At 41.9% G+C, this 12680-nt stretch overlaps 3 protein-coding genes across 8 annotated transcripts in view; all 3 read left to right on the top strand.

The window, feature by feature from the left end:
• The window catches only part of akt2 (v-akt murine thymoma viral oncogene homolog 2), a 10845-nt gene extending 6830 nt beyond the window's left edge, over nt 1–4015 (top strand). For all 3 annotated transcript variants that reach the window (XM_035680363.1, XM_035680364.1, XM_035680362.1), the window contains 4 exons: nt 168–382; nt 1453–1540; nt 1631–1733; nt 1882–4015. In XM_035680363.1, coding sequence (XP_035536256.1) covers nt 168–382; nt 1453–1540; nt 1631–1733; nt 1882–1961 — 486 coding nt within the window. In that variant the 3' untranslated portion in view covers nt 1962–4015. The remainder of the gene's footprint in view (nt 1–167; nt 383–1452; nt 1541–1630; nt 1734–1881) is intronic.
• A 2246-nt stretch (nt 4016–6261) lies between these two features.
• ccnp (cyclin P) lies at nt 6262–9704 on the top strand. Of its 2 annotated transcripts, none has more exons than XM_035680359.1 (9): nt 6262–6450; nt 6901–7026; nt 7170–7245; nt 7342–7511; nt 7702–7800; nt 8250–8405; nt 8520–8678; nt 8772–8950; nt 9165–9704. In XM_035680359.1, exons 1-9 carry the CDS (start codon nt 6397–6399, stop codon nt 9331–9333), a joined length of 1188 nt encoding a protein of 395 aa, XP_035536252.1. In that variant the 5' UTR covers nt 6262–6396; the 3' UTR covers nt 9334–9704. The 2 variants fall into 2 exon arrangements, with proteins under 2 accessions (XP_035536252.1, XP_035536251.1); XM_035680358.1 differs by having other exon boundaries at nt 6263–6450; nt 7339–7511.
• Nucleotides 9705–10312: 608 nt separating this feature from the next.
• LOC118341935 (CLOCK-interacting pacemaker-like) overlaps nt 10313–12680 on the top strand; it is a 7547-nt gene continuing 5179 nt past the window's right edge. Inside the window, exons 1-3 of one of the 3 annotated variants that reach the window (XM_035680354.1) lie at nt 10313–10385; nt 10503–10620; nt 11550–11674. The gene's annotated coding sequence lies outside the window, so the exon portion shown is untranslated. Of the gene's footprint in view, nt 10621–10772; nt 10959–11549; nt 11675–12680 lie in introns of those variants that run through there. The other 2 variants (XM_035680356.1, XM_035680355.1) reach the window with 2 other exon arrangements.

Raw genomic sequence — 12680 nt, 5'->3', positions numbered from 1 at the left:
CACACTACTTCTGGAGAAGTCTGATTTGGGCCACTTCTGCCTGCAGTCTGAACGGGGTCTAAATCACAACAACAAAACACATCTGCACTGACATCCAAATTGTTATTTTAAAGATCGGTATCTGTATTTTATTTCTCTCTCATTTCTTTTCATTCCTACCCTGTCAGGTGCTAGAGGACAATGACTACGGACGAGCGGTGGACTGGTGGGGACTCGGTGTGGTCATGTATGAGATGATGTGCGGCCGGTTGCCCTTTTACAACCAGGACCACGAGCGTCTCTTTGAGCTAATCCTCATGGAGGAGATCCGCTTTCCCAAGAACTTGGCTCCTGAAGCCAAGGCCCTACTGGCTGGTCTGCTCAAAAAGGATCCCAAACAAAGGTTTGTGGTTTGCAGCTGATGTATGTTTTTACAACATGACACCATAAAAATCAAACACTGATTTAGTAAATACATGAAGAATAATTTGGAATAATAGGTGAGGATAATTGAGATCAAAATAAGCACATGATAATGTAACAACGGTGGCTCTCGTAGTTTTTGAATCAGTAAATGATATCAAAAGTCACTAATATTGTATTGAAAGGATGAAAGTAAAGATTTTCCCCAAAGATATTGTACATCTGTGAAAAAGCATCAAACTATATAAACATAGCATAAATATTTTTAAATAAGGATCCTTATTATGAATGTGACCAAGAAAATGTACTGGATGGGACATTTTACGTTAAATAATAATAAAAGTTGTCGGTGTTCTATATCGATTGGCCATACTGACGTATGAGTCAGGCTCCATTTCTCATTGGCGAATTGGCAACTGATTTTTTACATTTATACACTTTCATTGAAATGTTTTTATTGCAAACACAGTAACATAAAAAACTAAAAAACTAAATATGTATTATAATATTCAACCACACACTATTAATTTAAGATAAAAGAAATGCATACTATTTCTATACTGTGAAAACACGGCTGTTTGGCAGAACAACTGGCTCCCGAAGATGCAGCTGTATAGCTTGAGAAGAACATTTTCTTCACACCCGTCCACTGTGCTCGGGGCCACCACATATTCAGCTATAAAATAAGTAACCACATTATTAAGCTCTTGTTCCTTCTTGATTAGTTTTGGTGCAGGGTAATGGCCATAAACAAGGAAATAATTGATTGTTGTTTTGGTCGAGCCCTTGTGTTTCTGGGAACAGTCGAAGAACTGCTAATATTAGCACATTGAGCACCGCCTGGAGCCTTACTAACACATGCACCTGTAAGCAGTAAGGAAATGAAGAATAAATTTGTTGAGAAATTGGTAAATCCAAGTCAGAAGGGAACAACACAACCTTAAGTGCTTGTTTGTACATTTCTAATGACAGTGTTTGCACAATTATCTGCATAAAGAAAAGGTGGCTGCTGAGTGGGTGATGATGATAGTGTTTTTGTTTTGTTTACAGGCTCGGAGGCGGACCAGACGATGCCAAAGATGTGATGAGCCACAAGTTCTTCACCTCCATCAACTGGCAGGATGTTATTGAAAAAAAGGTGTGGTGCTGGGAGGAAAAAAACAAATGATGTGACATTTAAAATAAGATGTCCAGAATGTAAAATGACTCATATTCTGCTTTTCCTCAGCTCATTCCACCCTTCAAGCCCCAGGTCACATCAGAGACGGACACACGTTACTTTGATGACGAGTTCACAGCACAAACCATAACAATAACTCCCCCTGACAAATGTAAGTAGATCAACATCAGTCATTTGTGCTTCAAGATTTGGATTTATACATGTTAAGACACATTTACTATCTCTTTTGAACTGGTGGCTGTATTTCTTATTTTATTTTTATTTCTCTCTCTCTCTCCCTCCCTTTCTGCATACTCCAGATGACAGTTTAGATGCAGAGGATTCAGATCAGCGTACGCACTTCCCTCAGTTCTCCTACTCCGCCAGCATACGGGAATGATCACTTAGACTCTTGAACAAGCAGGCAGGCTTACACACGATCACAATCCCACATACACACTTGCACTGCTGGGGAATTGGAACGACACAAACAAAAACCGGCACAAGACACATTTTCATTCGGTCTTTAACGCACGTACACTCACTGACACGCACACACACATTTACTGGCAAATCAGACAAGACAGGGATCATAGAGTATGAAATGAAAACACAGGCCGTGAATGACTGACCTCAGCAGGTTTGTGTGGATAGACTGGCAGCTTTGTCTCTGTACGTACTCTCAGGGTTGGCTTTAGGCTTCCCTGCAGGACCTCTGCTGCACTACACTGGGTACCACATCAAAGCCTTGACACTTTGAAAACCAGGTTATGCCAGCAAGTACCACCTCTTTACCAGCTGTACCCATGCTCCACACACACACACACACACACTCTCACACTCACACACACCAACCCATGCATAGACTACATATATATACACACAAACGAACTTGATAGAATTTTAAAAAAGAATAGGCAAAATTAGGAAAATGGAAAAGATTTGGGGAAAAAGACAAATTTTTATTTCATCGATTGTTACGGTTTTAAATGTAAAGCCATATTTCTGCATTTTTTTTGTGATTTATTTTTTTCATTTTTTTTAACAAGTGCTCTTTCTGGAACTTGCTGTTACAAATCAAGTGTGGGACCGTTCCTACAGTAAGGGGAAATGGGGAAAAGGGGGGGGGAGGGGAGGGGACGAGGGGTGGCAATTCTGTGTTTGCACTGCACGTGTGTATAAGCGAATGGGCGACTGGACCATGTGTGAATGTATGCGAGTGTGCATACGAGTGCAGGAGAATGTGTGAACAACCATTTTGATTCTCAACCATCCATTCGTGTCTGTTTTTATGCATGTTTTAAACTCCGAACCATTGCTGGAATACCGAGAGGAGAGGACACTACACGGCGCACTCGATGGCCTTTTCTAAAAGGGAACAAGCATGTCATTTATGATTGCTGTGACCAGCTTGCCGCTAAATTGACTCAGTCAGGAATAGAAACAGGGATTGCTTGCATGGCTAAACTTTCGCTTTAAGAGCTGCATTAATTTAACTCAGAACGATGCAGCAGTCAGGCTCCCAGAGTCCATGTCGCTGTGTCCCGACTGACTTGTCGACCAACTAGCTGCTGGTTGGAGGTGTAAGAGTAAGTTTTCATTAAGGCCAGTTGCGTTACGTGTTAAGACCGAAAGAATAGAAGGAAGGAGGAGAATAGAGACTAGACGCTTGACCACAGTTATTCCCCAGCCTGACTATAGAGACCAATGTAGACGGACACAGCCATTCGCTGACCTCGATCCAGTAATTCTCACTCCCTAGCTGAAGAGTTAGGCACCAATATTTTGTTTCATTTTCCATTTGTAATAATAGTGTAAGTTTAAGAAATATTTTTAAAGATAAGCCTTTGAGTGTTCCCGTATTTAAAGAATGATAGCTCAATCGTTGTTATGTCTTTTATAATGAGGCCAAAAATTGACTGACCTGGTGGACGTTTAACACTTCAAATGATTCCACAAATGATGTTTAGAACCTTTTGTTTGTGTTTTCTTTAACGCTGTGTCGAGGCACTTAAATCTACGTAGTTGTATGTCTGGAGCAACAGTCTGCAGGTTTACAATCCAACTAAATGCTGCATGAGCTGGTCGACCAACCTTCACCCTGCAAACAGGGAGAATCAATCAAAACATTAGCTGATGTGTTGTTAGTTGAAATGTAAATCTGCATACTTTGAGTTATCACGGCACATGATTGAAAGAGGTTCTGGACAGCATACTGAAAGGTGCTCATATGACACAAGCATTTTATATTCCATGTTGCTGGAAGAGAAGTTGTTAGCTCTTTCAGCTTCACTAAAGGAACATCAAGACCTTTTTTTTTGTTTGTCATTGTTTTGTTTTTGTTTGTTGATTATCCTCCTTTTTTTGTCCATCTATTTCTCAGATTTTGGAAGACACATTGTCTGTTTAAGTATACATTATATAAAATATATATATTAAAAGTTTTTAAACTTTCTTTTTGATTAAGTTCTTCATTTCAAGGGGTTTTCATTTGGGATTTCTTACTTTTCTTACATGTATCAGTATGTTTCTGGTTTGCATTATCATGTCCCTTTGGCTGAACTTAATTCACTGTTAATAATTTGCATAAGTAAGCATATGTAAGGAAAGTATTATAAAGAGATATTACCATCAGTTTCATCTGTCTTTTTGAAATTATATAGAAAATAGTCCCTAAGCACTTAAATGAACCTGCCTAAATTTTGCTGAAAACATTTTAAAGTGGTACTCACTTAAAAAAAACCTATTTTACATTCAATCCATGAAACAAGTAGATAGAACCCACCCTTTCATTTATTCCACAGTGTTGAGAATAATGTAATTGACAATTTAATACTCTTTTCTACCAAGGTCCGCAGAGCACTGATTCTACAACGAGGTTTAAAGGTTTTGCAAACACATAATCCATCAGCATTCTCCCCTCATGTCACATATTAATTTCTTTTTATTTAAGTTTGTGTGAGTGACCGAGCGACAGAGGGTGACAGTGAGACGTTTGAGTGAAAGTGGTGTTAAGGACACAGAAAGGCAGCAGTTTTTTGACTCCCACTGCTGGGCAGCAGGTGGCCCCAGTTCCTGCAGATGATAATGTGATCAAATGGCTTTGATTTACAGTTCACAACTCCAGCACCTCTTCTCACTGGCTCAGGCACAGCCATCATACTCTAGCCTAGTGTCCTGCTTTGGAAACAGCAGGATCGGATATCAGAACCACTGCACTGATGGACTCCACTGTGGATTTGCCTTCATTGCTATCATGGCCATAAGGGGGTGCTGCTGAACTTTTTTAATATTGGTTGTGAAGCCATACTCTGAACCTCGCTGCTGGCCACGCTTTAAGCAATGCTTCACGGCTAAACATGCAAGTTAAGACCCCTGACCTCTCCTGTAGGCATACACAGGCACAACAAGTGCCTCTTCACTATTGTGTAAATACCAAAAAAAAAGAAAGCTTGATGGTGAATGCAGCATTAGTAGAAGGGGAGGCCTGCAGCTTTGTAGTATTTGATTTGCAGCTTTACTATGGTTACCTTGCTTCTCTGTATATTTGAATGTGATCAACAGTCACGAATGTCACACCTGATGCTGGTGTAACAAGACTTTTTTTTTTTTGCTTGTTGCTGTTAGTTGAGGCTCAGAGGGCAATGAAAAAAGCAATCTTATAGGGGAGGACTTTGTCCTGGTAGACAGTTTCAGCCCCCCCTTGCAAGACTTTACAATGTAACGGGTGATACCTGATACAATATGGTAGCTTATAACATTTGCAACTATAATGTGCCAGTAAACGTTTTTACTGAATAAAGCTGTCTGTGTCTCTTTTCTATGCTATTTTTTACAGTGTACACATGTAAAGTCTTGTGCAACCCACAGCCACAGCTCTGCAATCTGTTGTAAAGCTTAAAGTAAAGAAGGGTTGGATGTATTATGACCTGGGCCATAGCTGCCATTGAAGTTCCCAGTGCCCAATATTGTTTCAGGAAATTAGAGAGCTTCAATGTTGTGACAAGGAATTTGGATCCCATAATGTCATATACATTTCACACGAGCTTATCAAAGCCTAATTGTGATATTATTATTATAGAGTGAAAACAGATTGGACAGTATTAAGCCAGAAACCTTTTTTAGTGGAAGCTGCTAAGGTGGGTGGGGTAGCTTCTTGACCTCAGTATTTAGAAAACCCTCTGTACAGCTCTCATATTATGACACATAATTAGGGAGCTGATAATTTAATTAGGAGGTCTCACTTGCTAACTTATGTTTCCACAGATCTAGATTTGTTTGGATGTGAACAATACTTTGGCACTATGGCATATGGTTCAGTGTAGAGAAGTGAGGGGGGGAAATCATAGAAATGATGAGTAAACAAAACATAATAATTCTATGGTGTGAAGTAATATTGATGTGAAACCATTTCATTAGAAATAATGTCATAATGTAATCATTTAACATATCTCAATATCTCACACTACATTCGAGGGACATGAACAAAAGCGGTGTTTTGGACCCATACCATCTTTTATACGTTTTAATAAATGCTCTGCTGGGCAATAACAATGTATATATTTTTATCAAAAATTATTTTAGACAACATTTCACCGCTGGGAACAAAAACCTTGAGCAAAACGCGGTTTCTTTTTTTCAAACATCGACCGGAAGTCCAAACCCCCTCCTGTCTCCCCGGGCACCGGTGTCCCCACCCCAATCAGCGGGGCCACCGGGCTTTATCAGCCGCTGTCCGGGCAGTATGGCTGCTCTCCCTGACCCAGGCCTCCGCCGATACCCGTGGATAAGTAGCTGCAGCGGCCGACACGGGAACTCTGTCTCCGGCTGTGATAATGGCCAGGACTGGTTTCTGCGACTCCAAGCCCCTGCTGGACTTACACAAGAAGGTGAGCATCTGCTCCTGTTCCAGTTTCCAGGTGCTTAAACTCACCTGTGCAACATGTTATTTTTAAACTTTTCCCTTTTTCCTTAAAGCCCCGTTCACTTCCTTTCTAAACAACTGATGGTAGATATAGTAGATAGTATTTATTGATGAATCTGTTAAAATTAAATTAACAAAAGAGAACTCACTGATTAAACCTTGATCTCAAGTTATTGCGTTCACCTGCCATGGCCCCAGGTGTGGAGGAGTCCCTGATTAGACTGCTGGAGTAGGACCTTGAGACCAGAACTGAATCACTCTTCTTTACGTTTGTTTCGTGGCAGAAAATGAACTGCAGCCACCTACACTCACTATCAAACACATTCAACTTATTGGCCTCAGCTGTAATAATAAAAAATTGTGTACGCCACGATCACATCAGTATCTGTGCAAAGACTTTTTGTTGCCCCTCCAGGCGGATGAGAGGCGAGCCCCATTAAGAACGTGGGCTAATGCCTGTGGGCCTATAGATCGCTGGCAGCCTGTAGAAGTAGACGAGTCCAGGATGGCCCCTGTCAAAATGGAGACAGAATGCAGATGGGTAAGCCTTCTCTTTCCTCCTTGCCATCTTCACCCAACAATATGCTGTAGTGTCTCATCTTGGCTCATGTTGGGACTTCTTTTCCCAGCTGTTTTCTGTATATGATCAATCCCACTTGCATGTGCATGGCATTGTGTTTTCAGGAGAGGAGGTTATCGACGCAGACAAGTGAAGACATTATCATGGGGTTCCATGAAGATAGTCGAACATGCTCCGCTGGTAGTTTTCAGACTTCTTTTCAGACCAATACACCGTCACTGACACAATTGACACCCAGTGCAGCACGAACAATCCACCTTTGATCTTGTGTAGCAGATGGGCATATAGAGGAGCCTGTGCTGCTTCACCCTCTCGGGCTGCAGGGTCTTCACAGCCTACAGGCACTGGTGCCCAGCTTGCTGCGCCATGAAGTGGAGATGGCCCTGGAGAAGCTGGACCTCATATGGGACCGGACATTTGCCTGGGACATGTTCTTGGATATGATGGTGAGACATCAAAAAACAGGGATTGCTAAACCGCTTCATGTGTTATCTAATGTTTCTAAAGGAAGGCACATTATCACTAAAATGTGCTGTATGCAGAGCCCATCACTAATTGTATACAAGAGGGGTAACCTAGAGGCTTGGCACACACAGCACACCATGTGTTTCAATATTTTCTGGTTTCACCCTGCAGAGGACTCAGACACAAAACTCTTTTCCCAACGCTGACCTGCCCCGACATTTCACTGATGCCACTCGTGCTATCCTGATGGACTGGCTCATTCAAGTTCATGTAAGTCTTAGGTGGAGGGTTTCTTATCCCTCAAAACAGAGCTTGTCAAACTATAACATTTTATAAATGTCTTAAATATTCAGATTATTTTAAGGTCATGCTTGTTGAGAAGAACCTGTCAAATGCTGACAAACTGTAGCAACAACCTGCAGCTGCTTAGTGTAGCTTAGCATAAAGACTGGAAACGAGGAGAAATGGCTCTTCCAAAGGTAACAAAACAGCCTTCAAAGCTCAAGGATGTATTTCTTCATCTACCATGCTACCAAATAAGATTAACTAAGATAACACTCTCTCTGTAGCTCTTTTTTTGTACTGTATCAATCTTATCGAACTCCCTGCAAGAAAGCAAATGACCTCATTTCCCAAAATCTCAAACGAATGCTTTAAACTTAACTCTTTTTTTTTGTGAATAAAATTCAATCTTTAATGCCCTGTTTATTTCCTTCCAGGAGATCATGCATTTTCAGGCAGAGACCCTCTACCTGGCCGTACACCTCCTCAACCGCTCCCTGCGTCAGATCAAGGTAGCCACCGCCAACCTGCAGCTCCTCGGCATGGTCTGCCTCTTCCTCGCTGCAAAGAAGGAAGAATGTCTTCTCCCTGAGGTACGTGGGCTCAGCCCCCCCAAACTATAAAGCTACAGTGTGTTAAAGTTGCTTGATTGCTAACTGAGTAGAGTAATGTCAATTGATTAATATTTGATAACTTTTTTCTTCCAGGTGTCTGGACTCTGCTACTTGATGGACCACACTTACACTAAACATCAGCTGCTACGAATGGAGCGTAAAGTCCTCTGTACACTCAAGTTTGACTTGTCCTACTGTCCCCCTCTGCATTTCCTCGTCCTCCTTGCCTCTGTTGCTCGCTGCAGCTCTAAGGTAGATCTGCATTGTGTGTTTGTGCATCCTCCGAAGATCACTGAGTTTATCTGTCAGTGTGTAGAGATCTGAAGTATCGTCTGTGCCTTTCAGGTGGTGTGGATGGCGCGTTATCTTCTGGAGCTGTCTCTGCTGGAGGGCCAGTGTGTGGTGTTTCTGCCCGTGCAGCTGGCAGGAGCGGCCCTCTGCTTGTCCCGCCAAGTTCTGCAGGAGCCCCTGACACCAGAAGGGGAGGCTGCCTGGTGTCTGGCCTCCAGCATTCATGTGGGCAGGTGTGTATCTTCACTTATAAGATGTCCGCAGTGCCTTTTTTTTTTGAAAGCCTTTACCCTGCCGTCACCAGCACTGTCTGAACTTCAGATGCAAAACTTTATATTCCAAGTGTTTTATATTTTTTTTTTTATTTTTTTTTTTTAGTATTTTGTATTATTAACCAGCATCCATCCTGCCTGGAAGGTTTACATTTGCACGCTTTGTGTTTTTCAGTGAGACCGACTTGCTGAGGATCATGCACATTCTGGCCACTGCGGCAGCCAAGGCCCACACCCGAGACACCTGTGCCAGTTTTATTAAATTCTCCTCCCCAGAGACCATGCATGTCAGCAGACACCCAGGTCTAAAGAACGCCTCTGCTCTGCTGGGCATATGCACATGACATTCCCAACTCCCAGGAACTCAATTATATCCCGAAGCTTCAATGTAGAGATACTAGAGCGACATCGCTCGAGGACTGTACTCCTGTAAGGCTGTATATTATTTGCTATGGATCCTGAGGAGTTGTCACGGAAATGGTGAGGAAGGAGTGTGAAAGATTTGATGCTGAACATTGTTTGATAAAGAATTGCATGCATTTTGAATGTTTGTGATTTAGCCAACTCAGTGGCATACCTGTTTTATGATCTTATCTTGCAGCCAACTTAGAAAATATTTGAATTGTATTGATGTGTCCTTGTCTTGTCATTTGTGAAGAGGATGTCAAGTTATTTCTAAAGTTTTAATGTAAAAATAAAGTGTCTGCTGCAATAATTAGTTTCAGCTGTTTTTATTTTATGCAAAATTATGTAATTCTATGCAAAATTATGTAATTTTGTCCAGCAGGCTGTCACAACACAACACAGCAGAGCCGCCTTGTGACTGCGAGGCTGCCTTGTTGGCCACTCGTCATGTGCAGGCATGCTGACCATTGACAGTATGATGCTGACAAAGCTTACTAGCTCACAGGAGTCCCTATTGAGAATGTGGGACCGCTGCTACAGCATATCTTTTATATCAAGAGTATTTCTCTTCAGTAAATGTAAGGAAACTGGGCATTTTGCACACCAGGCATATTACAGTATCTGTTTGCAAGCAGCAGCAGTAGGTTTGCCACAGCTTCATGTATGCAAATCAGCTACTGGTGGAAATCAAACTCATGACTGGCGACTGCAATTAAAGTTCTTGTGTATATCTCAACCGGCTGTAATTTTCTGCTGAGCCAATCTTTCTCGGCCCGTGAACATTTAACCCTAAATGAGACCTTTACCTTACAGTAAGTCTGCCAGTGACCCTCTTTGTTTGTTCCTCTATCACTGTCCCGCTGATGCACTTGCACTAATCTCTGATTGGCTGTCGTAGTTGTCTCACGGGCCAATGCGCTCGTAGCTCTCGGAGAGAGCTCGTTGCATTGTGTCTGGTAGTTGGTAACAGCCGACTGTGGGTTCAATTAAGGTAACGCACAAAACTCATTATTACCCCCGTGTTGAATTGTGCCATCGGTGGACTATTTGTCTGTATCGTTTTTGGATGCAGGGTTGAATGACAAAGTTTCGGTATTATTTGTTTTAGGTTTACTTTTTGAAACATTTTGTCGCCACCTCGAACTGCGGCATCAAGCTAGCTACAATTAGCCACCGGAATTTCAAAACAAAAGCCTGGAAGTTGCTCTTGTTGGATTAACACTTAGGTAAGTGCTGCCTGGGGGATGTAAAATAACAACGATGAGTCGGAATCGCACTGAATGTTGTCGCACCACTTAGTGTTATTTATAAAACCTCCGTTTTGTCTTTTAACTGCATTTTATTTTGGAACCACCCGGATATGATGTTGCTTATTGTGACTGACTCGACAGACTCTCAACCCGTTTTCTCTGTAGTCTTATCACACGGCATACTTGACAGGAGAAAAATAATTAAAAATAACAATTATAAATGGGACTGCTGGTTAGGGTGAGCGTTTATCGGCGCCCTAAAACTGAGCTTAAGGGGGGAAACGACCATTATTGGAAATAATTGGCTTTTGGAGGTAAGTTTTCCACTGTAGATGGAGCTCATACATGCATTTGCTTGGTAAAGACGTGATATTGCTACAGCTGTGTGCTTCCTGTTCAAGCTCTCACTCATGACTTTTTGGTCTTTCACATGGCTGACTACGCTTTATGCCGTTTGTATTTCGACCACTTTGATTAGCTAACCCTGTGTGTTTTTTGGCTAGTGTGAGAGGAAGTGTGTGTTAGGGAGGGCTGGACTCAAAGTTGAGTGTTACATAATAGGGGGGAGGAAGGGGAGGAGGAGGAGGAGGAGGAGGAGGAGGGGTGCTGCTGTTTCAGCTGAGAGCGAGATGTGCTGCTTTCACGGAACCACTGCCACCGAAAATATCCAAATAACCAAAATAGAAATTAGTATTACACACATCAAATTAGATTAAAGTTTCTGTGGAAAAAAAAAAAAGATGGCAGTGTTTATTAAAGTTGTACAGCCATAAAGTTGTACAGTCATAAAAGTCCAATTTCTACCACTGCGGGGCTTTAAATGGGGTTGCAGTGTAGATTTTGTAGCAGACCTGAAATGTGAATATCAAGTGAATGACTGCATTGTTTATTCTTGTGTCCTGTAGATATTCCCTACACCTATTGGAGACAGAGAACCAATAATAGAGAGCACAGAGGAGTATCAAATGTCATTCAGGATCAACTGATAGAGTCGGACAAGTGCTGGGCCCGTGCACGGAGTCAAACCGAGGTGAGCCAAGCCAGAACGTGTGTATGGAAAAAGACCATAGCTTATCATTTCCCCAGCTGAATCGGCCACCCATACGCTACGACATGTCCTTCTGTTTTTGTGTTTGTACTTTGACCGTCAGACACAGTGAAGGCAACCGACTCCTTATGGATGCCACAGGAATACAAAAGAAACAGTTAAATCCACTGATTGCTTGCCAAAATTGTTATACGTGATTCTGTAACTGGAAGCTAAGGAGTGTTGTATCCATGTACATTGAAGGGTAACTGCCTGTCATTTCCCTATTCACGTTATATAACTTGATCCACACAGGATTTGTTGTACAGTTGAATGCCAGATAACTTGTAGTAGAGTGTGGGGTGTAAGGGCACGTGGCATGCCTTCAAGATTGATAGTTGTTATACAGTTGTGTGCATGTGAGAGGAAAAAAAATAGGAATAAATGTTCAACCCGAGCCTTTCATGGACAAGCTGTAGTGATCTTGTAACAACACGTATTGACTCAGTGCTCCATGGCTCTGCCTGTGAGCTCAATCACAGCATTTTATCTGGGTAAACCGTGTAATAGGCTTGATATCTCTGTTGGCTCAAAACAACACATGACCCTTGCATTGCATTGGCTCCCTGTAGTGTTGGGCACTCGCGTACACACATTCCCAAAACCAGCGGTCAAGATGTTAATACACATGGCTTATTTGTGGGTTGTTGTTTTTATCCTTACAGTTTCCGAATGTATAAATGTAGAGTTTTGGCACTGGATCAAGTTACTTGTCCCTTGTTAAATATATTCAATCCCTCTGAGTTGAGTGCTGTATACTGAACCTATACTGTTTGTGCAAGAGCATTAAGGACGGGCTGTTAAACTACCACCACATGCAGCACAAATTAAGACTTTAATACTAATGTGAAACTGAATATTTTTGCTGATATCCTCTGTGGTATTAATAGAGGCTATGCACCTGTCGTCACTTTGCGTAAGTTGCCTCGGTTACACACACACACACACA

The sequence above is a fragment of the Morone saxatilis genome, unplaced genomic scaffold, assembly GCF_004916995.1.
Source record: "Morone saxatilis isolate NCDOM2014 unplaced genomic scaffold, NCSU_SB_2.0 Contig8, whole genome shotgun sequence".
Taxonomy (NCBI): Eukaryota; Metazoa; Chordata; class Actinopteri; family Moronidae; genus Morone; species Morone saxatilis.
Note: the sequence above shows the minus strand (reverse complement) of the source record. Positions and strands in the feature narration are given on the sequence as shown.